The sequence below is a fragment of the Teleopsis dalmanni genome, chromosome 1 (assembly GCF_002237135.1).
Source record: "Teleopsis dalmanni isolate 2A chromosome 1, ASM223713v2, whole genome shotgun sequence".
NCBI classification, from domain to species: domain Eukaryota; kingdom Metazoa; phylum Arthropoda; class Insecta; order Diptera; family Diopsidae; genus Teleopsis; species Teleopsis dalmanni.
Window position 1 is genome coordinate 113,952,593 of NC_051846.1, and position 11,007 is coordinate 113,963,599.

An 11,007-nucleotide genomic window follows, 5' to 3' on the forward strand; every position below is an offset into this window, starting at 1 on the left:
AAAAAAAAAAAACTAATGAAAATATTAATACATCAACATTTAGAATTGTTTTTCAAAGCAAACGAAAGATTAAATTTCATCACACAAGTTGCCGTCACCATTAGAAAAAATTTCGATACTCCTCTTTACACCAAATATTATCCATACCCTGCATCTTTGAGAAATGAAGTTGAAAAGCAAATAGGAAAGCTGCTAGAAGATGGAATTATTTGACCTTCTAGGTCTCCCTACAATTCACCAATATGGGTAGTTCCCAAAAAAGAAGATGCTTCTGGAGAAAAAAAATAAAGAGTAGTAGTAAATTATAGGAAATTGAATGCGGTTACGATATATGATAGATATATAGATCTTATTCTTGATATCAATGAGGTATTGGCGCAATTCGGGTAAGATAGTTTGTTTTCTGTAATCGATTTGAAAAATGGTTTCCACCAAATGAAAACGTCGCTATAAGAGTAAATGATTTTTGCAAATACGTAAATTAGGTCAGTCAGTTTCAAACTTGCGAACTAGTAACACCTTTTGTAAAATCAACTTCGTCAAATTACATTCAAGGCAACATGTGTGATATCCAAAATTTATACACGGCTGAAGAAGCATGAGAATCAATTTTTACAGCAAACAGGCTACCGTTGGAGTAGCCTTAAACGGTTTTCGATGTGGGGCCACGAAGTAAAATTCCAAAGTACTGCTGTAAAAAATCGTTGGCAGATAAAAGCATTGAACCCTTCAAGATCACGCAGCCAGTTATTACAAGGAGTGTGGGGATTACCAGGTCAGACGAGCAAGATAGAATGCTTGAAGAAAATTGTAGTGGTACCGCCAAAAATTAATCAACGAATGCCACGGCAGAAAGCTACAATTAAATATAGAAAACCTTCAATCAAAACTATCTACTACTCCAAAGGTGCTGCCAAGTGATTGCACGGAAAAGGGAAGAAAATGCAATAGCTAATCCATCCGAAAAAGGGAGGATGTAATTTGAAATAAAATAGTTATGTAATGTATAAGCAGCATAATTATTTTTTTTTTCTTTTTATTAATGTAAGACTAACAAGCATTTTTAGTTTAATAAACTATAAATTTTTACGCTGTTCAATCATGAACACATTTATTTCCGCATTAAAGACGCCCGCAGAATTTTCAACATTTATATATTTGTAGTAGCTTCGCTAGTTACACATAAATACACTAATTGTTAATCTCACACCAAACGCTTATCTTGCCGCCCTTTTTCTGCCAGCTGCTCTTTTCTTGTCCCGTGTTGTACAACGTACATTTACTACCAGTGTTGTACTACGTCCGTTTACTACAGTCCTCCCCTTTTAATATTGTTGGTAGTCTTGATGTCAACGTGGCGCATGCCTCTTTGTAGCCCTTTGAGATCGTCTTAACTCTTTGTAACGTGTTATAGTCGATATTTCCTGATTGCTATTAAAATCATCATTGGAATTAGTCTGTTGCTCGATAGCAGGGGATAGGATCTCTTCCGGTACATAAGTTCGATTTGGAACAATGAACGGTTCAACTGTATGCGTGAATTCTGGAACTTTAAGCAGTTCATTTAGTACGTTTTTTGTATAACGATACTTCAGCTGGTTTACATGTGCTTTAATAACGCGCTCATTACTTTCCTGGTCAATTTTGACTTCATAATTTACTACTCCAAGTTTCTTTATGATTACAGCAGGTATCCAAGTCCATTTATTATTATTGGAATGAAGTTTATAGTAAACGTTATCTCCAATGCTGAACTGCTTTAATTTTGTCTCTTGCTGATTACTTTGTTTTTTTAATTCGCCTTCCGGTTTTTGCTGTTTAATGCAGTCAAGACGAATTTTCATTTTTCTGCCATTTAGGAGCTCAGATGGTGATTTCATACCGAGATTGTAGGATGGTGTGTATCGATAACAAGTGAGGAATTCGTTGAGCTTCCTGTCGATACTTCCCTTTGCCTTTTTAAGTCTTGATTTGAGTAGGTCAACGAACCAATCTGCTTGGCCATTTGATTGTGGACTGTATGGAGCTGTAGATATGTGATTAATTCCTTGGAAGTCGCAAAAATTTTTGAATTCCTGCGAGATGAATTGCGGAGATTTATCACTAACAATCGTGTCACAAAGGCCGTGTTGCGCAAAAGCTTTCTCAATGAACTCAATAGTTTTAGCTACAGTAGTACTTGAAGTTGAAATATTCAATTTCTGGCCATTTGCAAAAAGCGTCTATGATAACAAGGAAGTAATTGCCATCGATTGGACCAGCGTAGTCAATATGAATTCGTTTCCATGGTGCAGAAGGAATTTTCCACTGTTGAGGAGTACATTTCATTGGACTTTTTGAGGCTGTAGCGCATGTGTTACAAGTTTTGACCACATGTTCGATATCAAGATTAATGTTTGGCCAAAAAACTTTGATAGCAGCAAGATGTTTCATACGACACTGACCTGGATGTCCATTATGGAGATCTTCAAGGACTTGCTGGTGGTAAATTTTGAGAATAACAATTCTCTCACCAAAGAAAATACTCTGTTGTTGGATCGTAAGATGATGTCGATGCTGGAAAAATGCCGCTACTTCATTATCTGTGATTTGTTTTTTCTTTTGAGGCCAGCAGTCATTTTGGATGTAGGACGTAACCTTATTGAGAGTATGGCAGCCTTTGGTTGCTGTTTGAATATTAGTGAAAGTGATTGGAAGTTTGGTGGCCGTTTCTACCTCAAAACAGTTGATTTTCAGGTCCTCGTCTTCTTCTAATTGAATAGATGCTATGACGGTATCTATGACGGTTTGCGATTAGTCGAGAAATAATATCGGCATATCCAAAACTGTCAGTATTTATGTATTCAATAGAGAAGTCGTATGACAGAATAGTGGTTGCATAAAGTTGCAGGCGAGCCGCTGTAAACAACGGGATGCCATTTTTCGGGTTGAATATAGCAAGAAGTGGCTTATGGTCGATATGAATGGTAAAGCGACGACCAGAAATGTAATAGTGACATTTTTTTAATCCAAACACGAGAGCTCGAGCCTCCTTGTGCATTTGAGGACACTTCGCTCTGCTGCATTGAATGTAGCTGAGTAGTGCATAATTGGGTGAAGCGTTCCGCATGAGAACTGCACCCATATCGTATTCTGAAGCATCAGTAGCTAAATTTATTTTCTTTGCTAGATCGAAGTGCGTGAGACATAGATCAGAAGCTAATACATTTTTAATCTTGTTGAATGCTTCATTATGATGTTGTTTCCACTCAAACTTCTTATCTTTTTTTAAAAGTTCATCTAAAGGACCGTGAAGGCTTTTCATACTTTTAATGAATTTCGCATAATAATTTACAGCTCCTAAAAATGCTCATGTTTGTTGCAAATTTGTTGGGAGATCTTGGATTGATCGAAGTTTCCCTGGATGTGGTCTGATACCATATTGATCTACCGTGTGTTCGCAGAACTCGACAGATGTTTCTCCAAACTTACATTTCTCGAAGCGAAGTTTGAATCTATAATCCTGAATACGCTTTAAGGTTTTAAACAGTTGAATTTTGTGATCTTCTTCATTAATTTCCGAACAGATCATATCACCCAATAAACTCAATGCTATTGGTTCCGCTAAGCATTGTGTCAACCATCTGTTGAAAAATGCTAGGAGCTGTTTTAACACCTTGCTGCAGTCTAAGTACTTTAAATAAGCCGAAGTGAGTATTGATAGCCATCAGTTTTTGAGATTCTTGGTCCAATGGAATCTGGAAAAATGCATTTGATAGGTCAATTGGGCTAAAGACTTTCTTATTAGCGAGTTTGGAGAATATTTGGTCAGGCGTTGAAAGAGGATATTTATTTGGCTCTAGACCGTCATTTAGACCTTTAGAATAATAGACACATATATGAATTTTTCCATTCTTCTTTCTTACAACTACGATTGGCGCCGCTGACTGTGAGTATTCAATAGGTGACATTACTCCAAGATGTTGAAGACGTTCAAGTTCTGCCGAAACTATGGGAGCTGCTGCATATGGAACTGGTCGAGCGTTACGATAAACGGGTCGCGCTCCTCCTTTTAGTCTCAGAGTCGCTTGGGTCTTCGTAAAGCAGCCAAGGTCATTAGAAAAGAGAAACGGAAATCTAGCCTTTATTTCATCGTTTAATTTATCGCTACTAGTTAACATAGTTGGATTGCTTTGCAAAAGGAACTGATAGGCACTGACCATAAGTCTAATGTCGTTATCTAATCAATTCCAAACATGTTCAACTTAAGTGGTGTGACATAACACACATCATATTCCTCTTTTCCATTTAGGTTCACAACACAAGCGAAGCTGCCCAGAAGAGGAATTACATTTCCAGAAGCATCGCCAGCTTTTTATTTAGTAGTTTGTAAGGTTAGCTGACCAAGTTTGGTCCAGTTCGATTTGGAAATAATTGTTTGGTCCGACCCGGTATCAAGTTGGAGTTTAATTGTAGATTCATTGAGATTTGGTCTGACATACCTACTATGCTGCTGCGTTCTGTTAGTTTCGTCAATTTTCTTCAGACATTATGTGTCAGACAGAGATTTTCTGCGTCGCAACTTGCTTGGCTTCATATTGCAGTAACCATTTTTGTGGCCAATAATGTTACATGCTGAACATTCTTTGCCTTTAAATGGGCAATCTTTAACAAAATGAAGACCTTCACAACACCAACATGGCGTTGGTGGTTTCGAAGATTCGTCTTTTGTTGAAGAATTTGATAGTAATGATTCATTTTTGCGTTGATATCGATGGTGAATTGCAAAAACTTCTGAACTTGAAGATGGATGGACGACAGTGTATTTGTCTTGCTTCAGACAGATTATACGCTCAGCTTCATTAGTGAGGTCTTGAAGTGTTAAGCGGATGAAGGCATCCTTTTGCGCCTGTGTCTGAAGTGCACCAAACTGTGTTGATTCATTGTAGAGTCTTGCAAGGAGTTTCTCGAGTCGTGTAAACGAATCGTGTGAACTCTTCAAGCGATTGACAAAGATTTGTGCTTTAAACTCATCGGGAGTGCAATTAACGATGTCAAATTTTTCACAATGTTTGCTGACGTGAGCTGCATATTGAGCAAAGTCTTCATAATCCTGTTTTGAAATTGTAAGACATTTTTGGCGCTGAGAAAATTTTGATTGGCGATATCCGAAAATAGACGAGAGTTTGGCAACCGTTTGCATGAGTGTAAGCTCATGGGGTTCCTTTGGTAAGATTGAGTTTGCATATTGCTCGAAATCCAAATTTTTTAATTTGCTAGTGAGCAATCGAACCTTAGTCGGCTCAGTGAGATGTGCTGCTTCTATAGCGAAAACTGATTTATAACGCTTGTACCATGATTCAAATGTGACATTATTTTCAGGATCATAGCAAAACTCCAGCATTGAGTCAGATAGCTTCCTGAATGTTGACGAAACTGCCTCTGTAGTTAAAGAAGGCGCATCAATTTGTTGTTGTGTTCGCGACAAACGAAGCTCCTCAAGCAAAGCGTTATTTGATTTTTGCACAGCTTGCAACAACAAATTAAACTGTTCCGCATTCATGTTAGCTTTATCCTCGTCGCCAATGTAGTAGCTTCGCTAGTTATACATAAATACACTAATTGTTAATCTTACACCAAACGCTTATCTTGCCGCCAGCTGCTCTTTTCTTGTCCCGTGTTGTACAACGTACGTTTACTACCAGTGTTGTACTACGTCCGTTTACTACAATATTTATATTTGTCTATTTTATATTACACTCTAGCAACTTATACTTACTTGTTACATTTAAGTAAAATACAAATCATTGTTTAGGCGCATGCTTATCTCGTACGCATGCGCACAACTCTTAATCTTAAACAGATGCACATATTTATTTAGGTTATGCTCAATAATTGTTTAGGCACATGCTAATCAAATTATGCACATTAAGTAGAATAAGAAAATTATATATAAACTCTAGTACAGAGGGTTTTATGCGTTTTAATCTCCGTGCTGACTCAGCTGCGTTGACTAATTGTAAAACTTCTGCATTTTTATGTTGTGTAATTTTCGTTGCGTGAGCAACAGCATACGTTTTTATAACTTCCTCGACGGTTTTGATTGCTAGGTCACGATGTAGGTCTCCATTACAAATGTACCAGGGCGCATTTACAAAATTTCTAAGTACTTTGTTTTGGAAACGCTGTATTATCATAACATTGCTCTTACTGATGCATCCCCATAACTGTGTACCGTAAGTCTTGTGCAGACTTTGAAATTTGAATGTAAATCTGGAGTTTATTTTGTATCGATAACACTGAACGCCTACCGATTAACCATTTTATCTGCTTATACTTTAGCTCAAGTTCTTGTTTTTTCTTTTTCACATGCTCTTTCTAACGTAGTTTAGCGTCTAAGGTCATACCTAAATATTTCGCTGTATTCGCAAGGTATTTCCAGTCCATTTATATTTAATTTGCAGTGGTAGATCCTTTTATTCGTGAAGTCAACGTGTACCGATTTTGTATTGTTAAGCTTGAGTCGCCATTGTTTAGTCGTTGTTTCGTCCACAGATGAACATTATTAATAACTAACTGGAGTGTTTTAATTGATTCTATTTCATTAGAACTAATAGAGCTGTATCATCAGCAAACGTCGCTATTTTACAATTTTCTGTTATTGGGATATCATTAGTAAACAAAAGAAAGATTACAGGATAAAGGACGCTTTATAATTGTTATTGTATAATTGTTATTGTTTTCAATGCAAATTATAATATTGAGAGTGAGAGAAAAACAATATGACCGTTCAAATTTCGGCATGAGAGGTCTTTTTGCATCGGCACTTAGGCAATACAGTGTTGTTCAGTAATAAATTTCAGAATTTGCGTCTTTTAGAAGCAAATTACTGCAATTTAAACATATTTTGGAAAAAAATGGTAATAAGCAACTCAGCTTAATTTATTTATCGCTAACACGATTATTAATCGAATTCTTGCATTTTCCGGCTTAGAGCAGAAGTTTAATTTTGTAAGTATTATTAAAATATTTTATAAAACGATATAATATTTTTTATGTTAGACCTTTTACTTGTTTTTTTGTTGTTATAATATACTTGGCAATTTGTATTATTTAATATTTTATAAACCGATATAGTATTATTTATTTTGTAGTTTGACTGTTTATTGGAAGCCACCAGAGATCTCGCCGCATGAAACACAAAGGTCACTCAGACGGAATTATGGATGAAGAGGATGCAGTATCTATAATCGCAGTTTGCAAATTTGTAAATATTTTATATATTAGTTGTTAAGCTTAAACAATTGCATATATTGTACATAGTAGAAAATTAAGTGTAAACAATTATATATATTATACATAGCAGTCATTAAATTCAAACAGTTGTATATATTGTAAATATTACTTTCGTTTTTTATATATAAAATAAAATATTAACCTTTAAATAACTGTTTTTTAAGTTTTTCCAAATAGTGCGACATACGTGCGGTATACAATATATCAAATAAAAGTGGGATAGCCCAAACTATTGTAACTTTCTCCAGTTGCCAAAAATCGTAGTGTAACAGATAATTGCTCTTCTGGATAAAAGGCATTTCGGACGTTTGTATATCTTTTTCTACCAGCTGCATTCTGTAGAAGTTATTGAATGCATTTGTGTCTTACAGCTGCAGTTTATTAGATACAAATGCTTACGAACCGTGAATTCTTCTATCATTTCGCTACAATTTCGTCGCACATAACCTTTTACGGTGTGGTTTCTGCTGCAATATTTTGAAAAAATTAAAGCATTGTCTAATGAAAGGGGTATCTACCTTCCAAAAGTTTATGCGGGCCACATATTGTTTAAGAACTTGCATAACTTATAACAGTATTTTTTGATACGCTTATAGCATTGACAGACGGGAGCTAAATTATCATTAAGGGGCTAAATTATAATTTATTTGCTCATTTAGCAGTTTTAAATGATCATTTATGGTCTTTAAATGACCTAATTAAACCCAATTTATTCGTCATTTAGGTTTTTAGAAATGGTAATGCTGCATATGCAAGCGAAACGAAATAAAAAATGGAACAAATTTCAAGCTATTTGGTTGTCAAAATGTAAACAAAACATATTTGGAAACATTGGTAAATGTAAATACTCGATATATTTTTATATATTTTATATTCTTTTTATGTATTTTATATTTAATTAAAGCAAGGTTCTTTAATTTTTCTTGCTTATCCATTTTGAATTTAAAATTCTTTCTTTTGCTTTTTCAATAACAAAAAACATATGATACAGCAACTTCTTAATGATAATTTATACCGTCAGCGTCAGCGTATTTTTAAAATGATCATTTAAGGCTGCTTAATGATAATTTAGTGCGCTCGTCTGTCAATACTATTACATTCACTCATTTTTAAAATTGTTTTTAAGTAATACGAAGTTTACATTACGAACGTTAGTCAACGAACTTTGCTAAAGTTGATTTAGCGTTTACATTATCGTTTCGGGTTTTCATTTAAAGACTTAGCTAGACGGTAGGTAAAGTAAGAAATTAATTCAAAGCGAAATGCACAACCAACCAAATCTGCGTATTTGATAGGAACGAAATAAACAAAGTTCACCGTTTTTTCTGAGCCTTAATGTAAGTGAAGAAAGTTTGGATTGTTCTCAAGGACTTGAAAGAAGCTTGGCTGTTTGATTATATGTAAATTAATGAGATTGAAAGTCCGGTTTTCGGAAGTTTTCGGAAAGTCCGGAAAGTTTTAAAAAAATATTTATTAAATAAATAGCATTTACATGTAACTGTGTTCTAACGGTACAAGAATCTAATCTAAGTGAGCAATGCTCCTACTTTTATATTCAAATAGTCTGAGCTTACAAATAAAGCTTTTTACTCAAATCTTGCTCAGATCATAACTTAAAATCCATCTTATTTTCTTTTACAAATGATTTCGAGTTTTACATTTAACCCTACAAAGTGAGAGTGTGAGATAACACCCCTCTTTCTTAAAGAGAAACGTTTCTTTAAATGAAATGAAGTAACTGCTCTTATACAGCGGATGTTTTACAACTCTGTTGTTTTTGAAGTTGCTCACAAATTTCATTTGAAGAATGAAGAAGAATTTTGTTTACGTCTAGACTGTTTTATACGTCTACTCAGTTTATGACTGCCGTACGCGATAATAACAATTGTTGCCAAGAGTACAGTTGATGAGGTAATAGGATGTTCCTTGACGCGTTGTTGTAATTAGTTTATGTTTTCAAGTTTAAGTTGTTCATTATGACTTTCTATACACTTTATTATCTCAAAATTGTTTTGATGGTTCATCTTCAGATAATTATTAATTACAGTTTTTTGATTTATATATGTACTATTATCTATTGTTACATTGGTCTCAAAGGTAACTAGGTATACTCCTTCTAGGGTGTGTTCGTCAACTTCGTGATTGCCTGAGACTAGTATGGCACCATCTTTTATTATTTCTAGATTCTTATTCTTTTCTTTTATTTTAGTGCATGATGATTTACAGTGATTTAATAGGTTTGTTAAGTAGCTCTCATTTAAGGATAGTTTACAAAAACTATTACTTAGTTCTATCTTACACATTTGAACATTTTGAAATATCTTATTTCATCTTACAACTTCTTTTTCAATTGAAAATTTGCCATCTTTTTTGCTTATAGCTCTATTTTCATATAGTTTACAATTAGTTTTGATTATAGGATATGTAATATGTACCATTATTAAATCTGAGTTTTGTAAAATTTTGAATTTAGATACGTCCATCAAATCTGTTAGGGTGACTCTGGTATTCTCATGTTTGATTATGTCTTGGATTTCTTTTAAATCTAGTATCGCTGTGTTTAATATACCTGCCTTAGCTAGTGTGACTGTTTGTAATAGGTAGTTCTGTAGTTCAGTTAGTATTAGTCTGTTTGTTTGTTTCGTTACTTTTGTCTTGCGCAAACCGTTTTCTAAATTTTGAATCATCTTTTACATACTAAATATAGCTTTAAATATTTGTGAGTTGGTTGTTAGTTGTTTGTTATTGCTCTCTGCTAATTCGTTTAATTTGTTATTAATAGTTACCAGATCAACATGAACTGGGGACCCTGCTATCCATTTCCAAAGTATGCCTAGTTCGTTAATTCCTCTTTTTCTTCTATGATTAGTCTTTTGTAATTGTGATAATATCGTGTCTATCAGATTTAGCTATAACTGTCAATATGTGTCGTAGATTTATTATTTTGCGTTTCTATTCTAACAATAGGCCTTTTCGGTGGCTCGCAAGTACGGCAAAAAACAGCAAGTTGTTGGCCTATGCAGGCCTATACTGGCCGCAATGTACGCAAAACAACAACACTATTTTCTCTACCTCGGCCAGCATAGTTATGCTGGCCAACCACATCGGCCAGTAAAAAAAAAAATGTTACCAACGCAATAAGCGAACTATTGTGAACCTTCATTGAAAATTCCAACGAATAGTGCAATCAAATGTCAAAAATTGAGGAAATAAAAATTCAAACAGAATTCAAAAATTTGAAAAATCTTGAAAAGTAACGAAGAAATAATAAGAATGGAGAAATCGTAAGTATTAAGCACATTGAATTTTTTATTATGTTAGTTATTACCAAGTAACATTTATTTTATTTCATTTAATTTGTAGTTTACATACGTAAAATTAATAAAACAAACACAATCTTAGTTGTTTTATTTTTAAATTTCCAATATTCTTATTATTCCTTTTAATTCCGTGTTCATTTTAATTTTATAATATTTTCATAAAAATATATTTGATTTATATGCACATATACAAGATTTGCTGTTTGTCAAAACAAAACATTTGACAGATTGCAACAGTGATGCCATTGACTCGCGTGGCCAACATAGGCCAACATGCATTTTTTGCCGTACTTGCGAGCCACCGAAAACGCCTAATGATGTCTTCATTAGTTTCATTTCTGGTTCCTTCAACTATTCCCTTAATGTATTTTAAGTTTGTTATGTGAAAAATATCACCAAAGTTTTCGTAAGT

At 34.2% G+C, this 11,007-nt stretch overlaps 2 protein-coding genes across 2 annotated transcripts; both read right to left on the bottom strand.

The window, feature by feature from the left end:
- Positions 1-1,349: 1,349 nt before the first annotated feature.
- On the bottom strand, positions 1,350-4,202 carry LOC119665603 (uncharacterized protein K02A2.6-like). Its single transcript, XM_038074829.1, has 2 exons — positions 3,906-4,202; positions 1,350-2,222 (listed from the first exon to the last, which is right to left on the bottom strand). The coding sequence occupies exons 1-2, from the start codon at positions 4,200-4,202 to the stop codon at positions 1,350-1,352; spliced, it is 1,170 nt and encodes a 389-aa protein (XP_037930757.1).
- A 326-nt stretch (positions 4,203-4,528) lies between these two features.
- On the bottom strand, positions 4,529-5,542 carry LOC119665604 (uncharacterized protein K02A2.6-like). The gene has a single exon (XM_038074830.1). The coding sequence runs from the start codon at positions 5,540-5,542 to the stop codon at positions 4,529-4,531; it is 1,014 nt and encodes a 337-aa protein (XP_037930758.1).
- Between the last annotated feature and the right edge of the window lie 5,465 nt (positions 5,543-11,007).

Excerpts from the sequence above, each read along its gene's own strand:
- LOC119665604 (XM_038074830.1), bottom strand. The coding sequence starts at position 5,542 with ATGAATGCGGAACAGTTTAATTTGTTGTTGCAAGCTGTGCAAAAATCA.
- LOC119665603 (XM_038074829.1), bottom strand. The coding sequence starts at position 4,202 with ATGGTCAGTGCCTATCAGTTCCTTTTGCAAAGCAATCCAACTATGTTA. Across the intron at positions 2,223-3,905 it reads CAGCGGCGCCAATCGTAGTT|ACGCTTTTTGCAAATGGCCA; the intron begins GTAAGAAAGAAG and ends TTGTTATCATAG.